Source organism: Falco rusticolus, chromosome 9 (assembly GCF_015220075.1).
Source record: "Falco rusticolus isolate bFalRus1 chromosome 9, bFalRus1.pri, whole genome shotgun sequence".
NCBI classification, from domain to species: Eukaryota; Metazoa; Chordata; class Aves; order Falconiformes; family Falconidae; genus Falco; species Falco rusticolus.
The window spans coordinates 13,000,683-13,014,991 of NC_051195.1; the positions used below are offsets into that span (position 1 = coordinate 13,000,683).

The window sequence follows — 14,309 nt, forward strand, 5'->3', positions numbered from 1 at the left end:
GCTGTTTTCAGCCCTGCCAGGATGCTAGTCAAATTCACTGTATTTCAACCGAGAAATGACTCCTGCCCTCAAGAGAAAAAAAGGAGCTATTGCTCACTGCAGGAAGGAAACATTAGCATCTTCTCTCCTTGTTTTACTCAAAAAAGTTCGTTTTGCAACAGAAAGTATCAATCTTTAAGTCATGCAATCCTAGTGAAAACTGCATTTGAGACTCATTTCTGTGCTCCAGTAAGTCTATGCTTGTGAAAAACATTCAAAATAGTTGGTAAAGCACAAACATATCTTTCCAAAAGCCTTAAAAAATCCTATGCTTTTCTTCAAAATTACAGGGGTTTAGGGGAAATAAAAGGACTACTGGCTCTTAAAAAAATAAGTGCACAGCTTTCAGTAATCAAGTGGTTTTCCACAAAGGAGCTCTGGTTATCAGTGGCAATGACTTACAAATGAAGCATTCACCTTTTGAGCACAGTCTTCAGTTGATATAGTCTCCACTGTGTTCTTTTACAAAGAATTCAATTACCATTTCCAATATGCAACAATAAAGAATTGCAAGATTATTACAGTAATTTACAGAGCTAAGTTACTTCAGTCTTACCAATTCCTTGGACAAAAAAGAACAAAGAAATGGGGTCTCTTTTGGACGTATGATAGGAATTCTTAATTCAAAAAAAAGAGCACTCAAGAAACTCATTAAATGTTATTTAAAGTTATCATGTTAGGAAATGCAGTTTCATAAAGCATGTTCCCAACAGATTTCACATGCACAGGGGGTCAGGGACAGCTGCATAAATTTAGGATTTGGTTTGCATGAAAACATTATTACTCAACTGAAAAAAAAGGCTAGCACTCTGTCTCTCTTCAGTCCAACACTTAGATCACAATTTACTTTTTACATCAGAGATTTAGTTCTATTGACATTGCTGAAAGTTTGATAGCTGAAACAGGATGTAGCTGGACTTAATTTGTGGTGAACTAAAATTATGAACTGAAGATGGACAGAACCAAGGAAAGGGATTTTAATATTTAATATCTTAAAGCTGTCTGTCTTTTAAAAAACCCTTCCGAGAGAACATGAAGCTGATAGTGAAATACTGACATGTAAAGAAATAAGGTTCTTTTAAAAAAATACTGTAATGAGGATATTGCTGCGGATATGATGTATGCTTGCTACTGCAGTAAAATCTCTTTCTCCCGCAAAATACAATATATAAGCTCTAATAAAATTATCACAAAAATTTATTTTTGAAAGCTTATGCAAATGTTCAAATTCATGGCTACAACAAGAGATCTGACTACGTACGCTAAGGAAAATACTGCACTAAGTTCTGAAGGAGTTGGGGATCTCTCATGTCTTGCTATCAGTTGTTTTATTTGAGCAGTGCAAACTTCACAACAGCTTTGATTTAGGAGAACAGAAGGTAAAAAACTGAAATATCAGCACAAGTAGGGGAAAATCCTTCAGAACTGCAAAGGTAGTCAGAGGACTAAATGTGCACACTGATGGAAATCTGAAGCTTGAATCAGAATCTTTAAGCCTATGATTTTAATGACTACATATGGTGCTAAGTTCCCTCAACATCCTCACTTTGATGCAGTGTAGCAAGTAGTTGCATATATTACAAATATACCTAAGTATACTTACATATACACATTTATATACACACAATTTGTATAAGGGGGGGTGAAAATATTTCTCTGCGTATTTTACACGTTCCCCTCATATCCCCCTCTCAGAAAAAACAAAGCCCTGCGCAAAAAATTTAATTGCATGCATCATCTATATGAGAAGAAGTTACATTAATACAAATACCAGTGTACTTAGCAAGCTGGCTTTTGTTGCACACTTCCATCATAATGCTGGATAGCCATTTCTAAATTTAATGGGATTAATTTTTTCACGTATCTGTTTGTAGCTCAGAAAAAGAATAAAGGATATACTTTTTTCTGTGACTCTTCTAAAATAGCAGAAAAGGGTCTTAAGTTTCTCAGGCTTCCTTGGTGACCGTCCTTCAAACAATCTGAAAAACAAGAAATAAAAGCAATTAATTAGATTTCAGGGATATAGTGCATAGTTATTAGGCTACGAACTGTGATTGATTTTTTAATCATTATATGCACATTTTGATTAGCCTTGCATTTAAATTCTGTACTGTGGAAAGAACTCTCTAGACAGCCCCTATAACATGGGCCTTTAAGAGTAACAAGTTCATTCGCTTGCTAAGTTTCTTATTAAGATGCTAAGTGAATGCCTATCTCATATTGATACTGTAATATCAAAAAATATAACTTCAATATGAACATCCAAGAAAGCTAATAGTTTGTTTGCAACAGACTGGCTTGGATTAAAGTAAGTAACCAAGGGGTGACAATACATACATTGAGTACTCCAAGATCCAAATGCTTTACCCTACTTTCAGCTCAGTGAGTTGCACAGAAGAATTAACGCAACCATATTGCTTTCAAGAGTTGCATTGCACCAGCAGCATTTCTAAAGAAAAGAACCTACCCCCAACAGAAACTGCTTCATCCGCTGGGCAACTCCTGGCATTCTAACATTCATTTGTAAAAACCTAAGCATTAAAAAGAAGCGCCCTATTTTTAGCCATTAAGTGAATGTATTCTTTTAAGGTTAGCTGAAATACTTTTACTGCATCATCTGTCCTCCAGCAACTTGAACACGCATTAGTTAATTTCACTTCCAACAAAGTGACAAGGCATTGTTACTGGCAACACATAATGGAATTTATCTGGAAGGAAGAATAGCAGCGACTTCAGAAATAATATCCTTTGAGTAGGAAGTTCACTAAAAGATGTATGATTCAGTGAAAGCCCCAAGGATGTAAGATTGTGCCCCAATAAACAGTCTAAGTAAAGGAATGACACGACATTATTTATTTGTTTCTAGGTACTGGGATGACAACCTGCCTTTAAAACCAGAATGCTGTCAGGTGATTGCAGCTTTTAGTAGCAAACTACATTTTTTCAGTACTTAAGAATTCTTACGAAGTATATATGCTGAAAAGATCAATGTCGTCCGAAACATATATTAAGTCACAGTAGCAAGTTTTGAGGTGGTTAAAAAGGTTTTATAAAATCTCTCTCATTCATTGAATAATGAATCAGGCAAAGGCGGCAAACTCCAGACTTAGTCTATTTTAAAATGGGCCAATATGCAAGTTCTATCAAGAAGTTCTGCTTGCATGACTAATAAGGTGTTCATAAACGGAAGAGTTGATACACGTGTGTGCGCACGTGTGCAGGTCCTCCCTACGTGCATAAATAATCTCTGACCTTTTATCTGGCAGTCTCATTTGGTATGAATCCTTTGAACTGGTTAATTTATCTGTTCGTCCAATCATACCCTTACTAGCTTTTTGCCTCTTTACATCAAATTGAAATCTCACTTATGTTGCAAACTCTCAGGATGTTCTTCGTATCACAAAGGCAATATGTGACTCAGCATAACTAACAGACTGGGGAGGAGAAGTCCAGAACTGGAAAAAAACATGACTAAAATAAGTCACATCAAGCTAAAAGGCAATGGCAAGGCAGATGAACTTTGTTTCATCCATTACAATTACTCATCAAAATGCAGCCACTCTGTCAAGTAGGGAACTCCAACCAAATATTTTCTCTTGTTAAAAGCTGCGGTAACTACCTCTCTTTTTTTCTCCTCTGCGATCAAAGCTAGAGTAACACCGATTTGCTTCTGAAAAGTCTCATTTTATTTTACAGCAGATAAAATATTCCCCAAACAGCATCTATAATTACAATAATGAGAAGAAATACCTGTATTTCTGTTCCAGCCCTACATGGCTGGGTAAAGACCACAAGGCAGCACAAAAGAATCTGAGAAGCTCTGGGTTCTGGCACAGGCATCCCTTGCTCCGGAGGGATAGTCCATACCATGGAGATTGAAGAATACTATGGCCTTCAAAATTACCTGTATTTTGACCTAGTAGCTGTATTAATCCAGTAACTACATGCATCAGATCTTTTATAACAGTTAACCCCAGAGCTCTCATCACCCTTCTCCGCACAGCATTTCCTTTTCTTTGCTACGACATAACATAAATTGTACTTTCTCTTTGAAAATCCACTGTTAAATAAAAAAAAAAATAAAATTAAAAAATGTTATTTATTAAAAACAAAAGCGTGCAACACTAGTCCTGCACACACATTTTAGGACCACAAATCATGTTTGTCTGAAACAGAACACACTCATAAAAGGATAGCCATTTGTGGCAGGCCAAAACCACCGCGTCTTAGATCAATTAATTCATATTTTCTGTGTCTAGGATTTACCTTTACTAGTGAGCTAATGGTAAACTGAAGATAGCTATCTGCAAACATGCTTTTTATTTATCTATAATGTTTGAAAAATACAAAACACTAGTATATCACTTGCATATTTCCATATAACCAGACCAAGGAACTCTTGTCTTCAGTTATTTCAAGTGAAAGTGCTTTACATCATTAGGAATTTGATTTAAAGGCCAATTAGACCTGTGGAAAAATCCCCAAGGATTTTAATGGGCTACAAATTAGCCTTAAACCCTCACAGTATCTAATTATTTAAAGTTATTGATATTCATTCAGTTGAAACTGATTGCTTCATATGTTCTCTCAAATTTCCATAGAAATCATGATATCAATGATTCGGAAGCCTTCCACCAAGCTATACTAAATTCAGAAGAAAAGCACAAGAGAAAACCCAACACCTCCCCCTGCAACACACACAGGCAGCCAAGCTTCCTGAAGTACAGCATAAAGTAACCAACATGCAACAGTAAAAGCAAGTGATACCTAGAACAATCAAAAATGGCCCAGTCCTGCTCCATTAATTTAAGTGAAGATATAACATGGCAAAGTTATGAACGTTTTAACCTTGATCCTTACTTCTGAAACGGATCAATTAGGCAACATTATGATAAGTTCTATTTCTGAAGCAAATCTCTATTTTGAAGAACAAAGCTGTATGAGGGCATCAATAAGATATTAAATAAAATTCTTCCTCAAGCTCTGTGACACAGATCCTACTAAAAAAAAGCCGCCCAAAATTGTAAGTGGAAACCACACAATCAATTTCCTGACAGAAGAACCCAAGGCCAAAACCCATTAATTCCAATTAAAGAACTCATCCAAATGAAGTGCACCGTAAATCAAATGCAAAGCACTGCAAGCCTACTTTCAGTCGAAGTAATTGAAATATTACTGGCAACTGCATATGTAAGCTGTTTTGCTTTGTACAAGATGTTCTCACTGCCATGCAGATAACTTCAATTTAGCAGATATGGGAGTTAAGAAAGCTTGCAGAGCTGATCGCCAAACATAGCCACAAATTTATCTCTGGCTCTCCAGCTTCCAAGCCAGGGTAGCAGCAACGTTAATGAATGAAGACCTCTACAGGGCCATACTTAAGTGTTCGAGGAATCAAGGTCAGAGATTTAAAAACATAAGAAAGCAGATGCGTGAACGATGCCATAAACACAAAGTAGACTGTTAAAGTCATTCTGGCTAACCAAAAACTCTTTCCTAGCAAGTATTCAGACAATCCAATTGTTCTGAAGAGAATTCCTATATATGAGAAATATTAAAAATAACAACTGGTACTGGGAAAATGTAAAAAAAAATAATTTAAAAATTATTCAACGAATGTCAGTAAACATACAATGAAGTTACAAGGCAACAGTGTATACTATTTCAGTAATTATTACAAAAACACGTGCATTTCTTTTGCTAAATTTCCCTAAATTTTAGGGTGGTGAAAAAGCATTTTAAAACTGTAATCAATATTCTGTTTTCTGTAGTCTCACTGACTGCAAACACAAAATGGTCTTATTTCGTGCTCTCTGACAGCACAAAAGCTGGAGCCAAAAGCTCTAAGGAACCTGCTCTTAGGTCCCTGGAGTGCTGAGACAAGCGGCAAATCTTCAAGGGACTTCAAAGGGTGCACTTCCAATCAAACCAACATCAACATGATTTAACATTAAAAGCTACGCAAAAGTGACCCTGGCATGCACATAATGCATGCTTAAGTGAACAGTTCCAAAACACATCGCTTCCGATTAAGGTATGATTAAAATACAGAAGTTTACTTGCAAAATTTAATTTCCAAAGGTGCTAAACTGATCCTTTCATGTTACTTGAAGAAATGGCTCCAGTAATTTTTACAAGCAGAAAGAACCATTACAATCACGTGGTTTAACCTCCCAGTTAAATAAATCTGTTATCTGTATTTCTATCCCCAGCCTGTATCTTCCCACCCACAGGCTGGGATTCCTTTGAATGTTTCTTTTTCAAGATTATAATGATGCCTTTACTGAAATCTGAACCTACCAAAGGACTCAAAGCTGCCCATGTGAAAACAATATGCAAAATTTGCAGTGTGAATCATACTTCAAAGAATACTTCCCATTCATAAATCCATGACATTTCATGTGCGCTAATTTTGCTAAAATAGCAAAAAAAATTTGCATTTTTGCTATTGCAAAAGCATGGATGCACAAGTTTATACTTATGGTCCCCACAATTAACTATGCATGCTTTTACCTAACTGCCAGACACACTACACAGTGCCTTTTTCTTTACTACTGTAGTTGAAGACACACTTGTACTGTTTCTTGTATTTTAGTGTGGTCTCACTAAGGGCAACACAGCATCTAGACAAGGGCAAGCCGTTTTACTAAAACCTCATTTTTCTCCTACAAATAAAGGTGGAAGAAGAAGGATTTACAAGGAAGTAGTATGGACAGATGAATTTCACCCAGTAAAGGGACTAACCAGGGGGAAGGATGGAAAGTTAAGGCAGAAATAAAAATATCAAATAGACCTTACCTCCAATATCAAGAACAGAACTAATCACTAAACAGAGCTTTAGTCTAATGTATAGGATCACAAAATACTTGGGAAAAAAAAAAGAACAAACCAAGCACCTTGCTTTTTGTATCTTATTGCATTTCAAGCCTAAGCTTTTCTGATGCGTATGTGTAGGGGTGGAAATACTATGCTTACCTATGTTATCGTCAAATCTGTATAACTCTCCATATGACTGAGGGCTATTTTCATTAAAAGGCTGAGCATTCTCAGATGCTAGCAGTCTCAACAGAAAGTACTAAAATTTCATACTGACACACAGAACCCTGAAGGAAAAACTAATACAGTGTTGAATGGCACAATAAACTCATCATTCAGGATTACATCAGTTGCACTGGGGAGCACATAAGCAGCCTCTCTTCCATCTTTCTCCTGCAATTTTTTTTCCCCCGGAAAAAAAAAAAAAAGTGAAGTTCCACAAACAAAAGCGCAAAACAAAACTCTCCCTTTTTCAGAAACAGTATCATATTTCTAATGAAGTATTTTTTTAAGCTTGAATATGCAATGCTAAGCACAGTTGATCAAAACATTCTTTTTTCAGTAAGGGTCTGTCACGATATTATTTGACATTTTTATTCAATTGTGCTCAAGGTAACTATCACATGCATATTGAGGACTGCCTACGATATTAGTCTAGCTGATGTCTAGGAAATCTGTTTGCATTATGCACACGGAGAGAACCCCATAATGTAAGATTTGGAATGTGTATATAATTATGTGTGCTTATCACATGCTTACACAGGACAGAGAACAATTTCTTTCACTCTCTCAATATGGAAAAACAATTCAGCCTACCATATAGGAATAACTGGAATTACATTAATTACCTGTGTGCTTTGCCTGAAATATTTTCTGGGAAAGCCATTTCAATCGATTAGGTATTGGGTGGGGTTCTTCCCCATACAGAAATATTTGTCTGCCTTTTAAACCAGACTGCTACATCCCTGAAGCTTCACTCCAATGAAGAAGATGGAAGATTGTTCCAGTCAGTTACTGGTCAAGGACTTTTCATGAAGAATGGAGCTGCAACTAGTGTTTCATTGCTACCATTTATATTCCACATATCAAAAGAAATTAATTACAAAATGTTTCCTTCCTGCTTACATACCTGTATGTTGTGAAGAGCAGCACCCCAGACCCACTCTGGTCTCCAAAGCCCCCAGGGGGTGTGCAAGTCAATCCACTAAGATTCAGGTAGAAAGTACTTTTGCACCATTCATTAAAATAAAATAGTAATATTTTTTAAAGTAGTATTTACTTCATCTTTAGCTCGTCCTTTTAAAATTTCTCTTTTTGTGCACATATTAGAATGTAATATATTGATACAGTAGCACATGTATGTAATTTGCAAGTAAATAAATATGCGTATGTTGGGGGTGCATGCTCAAAAATTTTTTGTTCATAGGTATGCGCAACCAAAAATGCTTGGAGACCACTGCCCTAGACAGCTTTAAGTACTTAAACATCAATAACATGACGTAAGATGACAAAACCTTAGTAAATTTTAAATGGGAAATTCTTATAGCCTATATAAAACTTAAAACCCTTACTACAAAGTCCTGCTGCCATTCAAAAAAATGTAAGTGAGAACTAAAAGTAAAGCTATTCAGAATATCAAAACTTCAATTCATGCAATGTGGACTTTATATAAATCAAAAGCAGAATAATCCAGATGAGAAATTCCTCCTAGAGAGATGGAAGGCAGACAAATTAACCAACCAGCTCTCGGACAGCACAAAAGGAAATGCCACTGTCCAGATCTTGCACTTCCCAGTAGGGAAACTTAGCACCACCTTACACAAATCAGGTACAGCAACCTCAGTTCGGCTTTTCTGGTGCCTAGTATATGTCTCTTCCACTTGATAACATGAATTCCACCTTTCTGTATCAAAACTGCTTTCCTTTTCTGTTTACCCAGGATGGAATTTACAGTTTTTTAATTCCCTTCGTGTCAAGGAGAAAAACAATACGTTCAATAATTCAACCTCATAGGCCATTTCGCATTTACTGTCATGTGTCCTGGGTACAAGCTGTTGTCATCTCAAAGTTATATAACAACATCACACCATTCAACACCCTTATATTTAATTATAACTTCACCTCTAGATTAAATACTGACTTTCAAGATTCATACAAAGAAAAAAATAGAGCAATGTCATTCTGTTGGTAATCTGGATGCAAAAACTATCTTTCCAGCTCAGACATTCACATATACCCACATCTCCATTCTCTGTGCCTTTCATTTTGTACTTTTGTTTATTGTGGAAAGTAATATGGAGCACTATAAACCTGTTTTAAGGAAAATTTTAGTGATTTGGGACTCCTAAAATACACCAGATTGATAGCTGACTTTGATGAAATGCTAAGATGCTAACTCCAAGTACTTGCCGTATTTTACCCTAAAGATCTAAAAAAAAAAGACATCCCATAGCATGGTACAACTAAGTTCTGGACTAAATTACTACCATTTACAAAGCTAAAAAAAAATATTCAGATTGAGTACTGCTTTAATCACTACAGGAAAGTAATTATGCCAGGCTTGTTAATAATAGTGTCCTTTTGAAGTTGTCTGTTTAAAGAGTATTTAATCATTTACTACATGCAAATGTTGATTTTAAATTTCTCAGAAAATTACACTCTACTTAAAGTATTCCATCCAAGGCTAATTAGAACATATACTTAAGGCAGGCATACAGGATCAGTTTTGTAGGATCAGCATCTGTAAACTCAGAAACCCTAGAACCACTTTTCAGGAGTAATGCATCTCAGTCCAAACCAAGTTCTCTCAAAGTCGCTAGGTAATTTATTCCCCACAGAATACTCATTAGTGTTGTGAAATTGATGTTGTTTATGAAGAGACAATTGCATTACTAGTAAATCAGATTTCAATTCTCCTGCATAAATGTACTATACAGTTTTCCCATTTCCTTTCATGTATTATACATTCTGTTACAGACATATATATCTTAACTAGTGGGTTTTTTCCCCCTCCTTTCCTATCACTTGAAATTACTTTAAAAGGTCTGTTTAATAAAGATGAAGAAATTCAGTCCTAGTGGAATACTGGCAGTTTCAGACCACAGCATCCACTAATATATGTGCCAAAAGATAGACACGCTACCTTCAATGATGAATTCAACCTCAATTGCTTTGATGGGAGCTATTACAGCTGCACAACAACCTCCAGTTTAAGTACAGTCAGTTTTTTTGAAAAAAGGCAAACAGAGAAGTTATTGTCACTTGACATAGCTACGAACAGATCTGTAGCAGGTCAAAGACACAGCAAAACCAAAGTGTGTTTTTGACAAACCTGTCTCCTTTTCAGTCATCCTGAACTGATGCAAGATTGCAGAAGGGTTTTTTCCCCCTTATACTTTGCTTTTACATATAATCAGACTAGGTAGTTCCCCTAAACTACCTAATTCTGTAACGTCAAGACACAGGTCTGATAACTTGGTCAACAGGAGGGAAAAAAAAACTTCCACAGTACAAAATCATGTGTGACAGTGGATGGCACCTGTTTCAGCATCTTACCCAAAAAAAAAAAAAAAAAAAAAAAGCAAGAAAGCACAGCTCCATCTTATCTTTAATATATCTCAAGAGGAATATATTTTTTAATGAAAGTGCAACATTAAACCACCAACTATTCACGAAAAAGATTAATTACGATCATCACCATAAGAAATGACTTTAAACTGTGCAAACAACATCATAATTGTATAGATTATGTCAGAAGAGTCAATGCAGTTCAGGCTCTACATTCAACCAGCATGCAATTTCCATGGAAACTTATCCAGCAAGGCAAAAAAAATAGCAAATTTAATTATTTCCTTTTCTGTGATGGGATATTTTTCATAAAGCTGCCTAATCTATTTCCATCATATATTATAAAAGTTTTTTTTAAAAGAAAAACTGAACTCTTTAAAGTTAGCTCGATATTTTGAACAGAAGCAGTACTTTACGCTATTTAGTATGATCTAATGTTTGGCTACTGAACAGATGTCATTTTATCTACTGAAATTCATAAATATTAAAGCTCTCCAAGTTAAAATATGAATTATATTTTAGTAGCTACATTTGAAATGAATTATGTTGTTAATGACTTAAGAATCATAATAGGTCCATCCTTGCCAAGCATGAAAGGGAAGAATTCAATTAAAGTACCCACTATTTCATTATACACAGGTGACTTTCAGTCTGTAGCACGATGAACAATCAAAACAGCGTCGGTGTCACAACATACTATTAAACTAAGTGCTTCACTGTCAAAAGAAGAATGCATACTTTCTTTCTCCGCTCATCTGGCAAGACCAACACGCAGGAGAGGAGAGGTAAGTACAGATGACATGTCAATACTAAAACATACAATGGCCTTCCTTCCAATCAGTTGCAGTTATTAGCACATGCACCAGCACTCAAACCACTTGCCATCATCACTGCAGTAACAATGCCAAGCACTGGTGCACCAGAAAATGATTAACACAGGGAGAAGGGGATGGGGGGGGGGGGGGGGGAAGAGGAGGGAGCAGGGGAGAAAGAACAAAAGAGAAAAAATAAAAAAGGGGAGAGTCTCAGTATCTTACACTGACTGTCTGTTCGATTTTTACCTTGGGGGAAATATGGGTGGAAGGCAAAATACAGTAAGTCAATACCACATAAAAACCTGAGGTAGAGAAAAGACTGGGAGGGAAAAAGGAACGTTACAGAATTTAAATGTAGAAACCATTAACTGTTTTATAGTGTATGAAATGTTTAAGTCTGCATAAAGGGAATTGATAACTGCTGTGTAAAACTGAAAACACAAGAAAGAAACAGCTTATATGGTTGTGTTTCTAATTTGAGGGACAAATTTTTTTCAGTCTCAAGGAGTTGAGGGGAGGGGTGGAAGCCTTTTGTATAGATGCAGAAAGGGCATACACAGCAGAATTGAGAAACACCACCACTTGCTAAAGAAAAAAAGAAAAAAAAATCCCTCAAATGCAAGCATCCTCTCAGTAATTTTGCTTTGTTAGGGAACCATGGCAGATTTATTTTTTTTTTTTTTTTACCCAAAGAACAAAGTAATTCATTCACAGTCATGTAGCAGATGAATTATGCTAAGAACTAAGTCCGGAAAAAGCTGCAGTCCATAATATTGTGGGGAGAAAGAGCTGCTGTGTGGAACAATCTGTTATGCCCATCCCTAAGCAGACAGAGCATAACAGCAACCTCCAAAACCTTTACAACAAAACAGTTATAAGGGGGGGGGGAGGGCACAAACATTTTAACTTCAGTCATTACCTACTGCCTTTTGAGTATAACCAGCTTCACGAAAGGCTTTTTTGTAAAAGCTGAGAATACACACTGCAATCAACCAAATCTTGCTGTCTTTACAAGTCTGCAGTAATAGCTGAAAACATGACGTTTTATTCCTTGCCCTCACTACCAAAGAACTAATTTGCAGGGTGAAAAAATAGAGGGTTGACAGGAAGAAAAAGAAATAAAATCCTATCCATCCTCCTTCTCCCCCTTCCTTTCAGATTTCAATGAAATCAGGTTACATATCGTAGCACAATAAAAACCTGTAAATTCTTGTAGTGCTCTCTCCACCACTTGCTCTCTTCAATCTCCTTTTGCTTTTATCCTGCCAGTCTCCCTCTCCGTCATACATTCCTTCTTATTTTATCTACTGCCTGTCACCCCCTATTCCACCTCACTAATCTGCTCATTATCATATGCAAAATACACAGGGCAGGGGGAGAAGGAATTTTGGTCCAACAAATGGTTAAGTAAAAAAAGGACTTGAAATGGCAACTAATTATATATGTTAAAAAAAAAAAAACATCACAGAAATTGGCAAACACTGAGGACAAGCCACTTTTAATCCTCAAGAACCAGAGGACATCAACTTCCCTTCTTTCCTCCAGTTTGGCAACAATATTCTTGCAATTACATGGATAAAAATGGCTTTCTACCCTATGTGACTAACAGCTGAGCATTACCTCATCCATAAGGCAAGAGGAAGGCCTGAAGGCTGTCTGCTGTATTACCCCTTTAAATAACATTGCTGGGACTTACCATGAATGACAGCGCTGGGAAGCCAAGACAGAAAACAAAGGAGGACTGACTGGAATAGGACAGAAACCCCTGAACAGTTCATACTTTATACTGGTCATTCTTCAAGTCTACGGCAGGAAACTATTTACCTAATAATTTAACAAGGCTTTTTTATTTTAAAGTAGTTCAAAATATTATGCCCAGAGTTAACCACTAGTACTACACTGTACTACTGTGACTTTATACTGCTGTACAACTCCATAGAAGACAGTATCAGTTTACTCCGCTGATTTAGCGGTATTTAATTCTGTAGTTGGTAAGAATTTAACTGCTTGATTTATAACATGCTTAAGTTACAAAACCTTTAATCTTCAAGCCCTTCATAAATAACCTCAAAATTCAGCTAGAAGTGTATAGCTGGTACAAAGAGAACTCTTTCCAGAACTTTACTGTCCTCCTTCACTGCTTTGAACATAAAATCTTCTTTAATTCATGGATGGTACTTTTAATTTATTTGTTCTCATGAACTAACTGTGGAAAAACATGCTGAATTGTATGGTACATTAATGTCCACCCACACTTCCATAACCTACTGCACTGCTGGAACAAACACCAAGACAGTGACCCTGGCCTCTCTTCTGAAATTCACAATATAGAGAAGCTTGTGCTAGCCCTTAAGGACAGCAAGCACCAAAACAATTATTAGTACATTGGCATGCCTGACAATTTATTCTGGGAAGTTCTAGTCTAACAGAGCTCTTATGACACACATACCCAAGTGTGCTGGATCACAGGTGACAGTATTTTTATATTTCATCTCAGTTTTCAGAGTACACACACTACATATGTTAACTGTGAGGAATGAGAAAAACTCTACATCAATAACTTATCTAAGCTCCAGCCTAATAAATTTAAGGTTGACCTACACAGCCTTGTATGGAGGTGCCCAGAAGACAAAATCCCCTTTCTAATCTACAAGTTCGTGTGAACCATAACATTCTGCAGAAGAAAGCGTCTCCATCCTCTTCCCCCATTTAACATTGAAATAAGCTTATTTAAAAAATAACAGATGTGAAGAAAAATTTCTAATTGAATCTGTAAGCTAGCACCGAGGGGAAAAACATAAGTGTTTGTTTAGAAATCAGAGTAACTTTAATTAAATTCTTACCATGGTCTTGAAACCCTTTTAGGCTAACTTGTAGCAAAAAGGATAGGTTTATTTTAACATGCAGCTCTACAACTGCCTTAAAATGATAAGAGAGATTGTAAGGATGCTGAGGAATGAAGTCCTATTGGTCTAACCAAACATGCAGATCACTGATGCTGACACAAAGGATGTCAGAAACATGGCTGGGGAAACACTGACCTTTGATTTAAACATATGGAACACTTGAAGC

General features: G+C 36.3%; 1 protein-coding gene across 8 annotated transcripts in view; it reads right to left on the reverse strand.

The window, feature by feature from the left end:
- The window catches only part of PARG (poly(ADP-ribose) glycohydrolase), a 71,082-nt gene that overhangs the window by 23,676 nt on the left and 33,097 nt on the right, over positions 1 to 14,309 (reverse strand). For all 8 annotated transcript variants that reach the window (XR_005106040.1, XM_037398995.1, XM_037398993.1 and 5 more), the window contains exon 10: positions 1,939 to 2,018. Coding sequence is in view for 7 of the 8 variants with exons in the window: in XM_037398995.1 (XP_037254892.1) it covers positions 1,939 to 2,018 (80 nt within the window). In the remaining variant the exon portion in view is untranslated. The remainder of the gene's footprint in view (positions 1 to 1,938; positions 2,019 to 14,309) is intronic.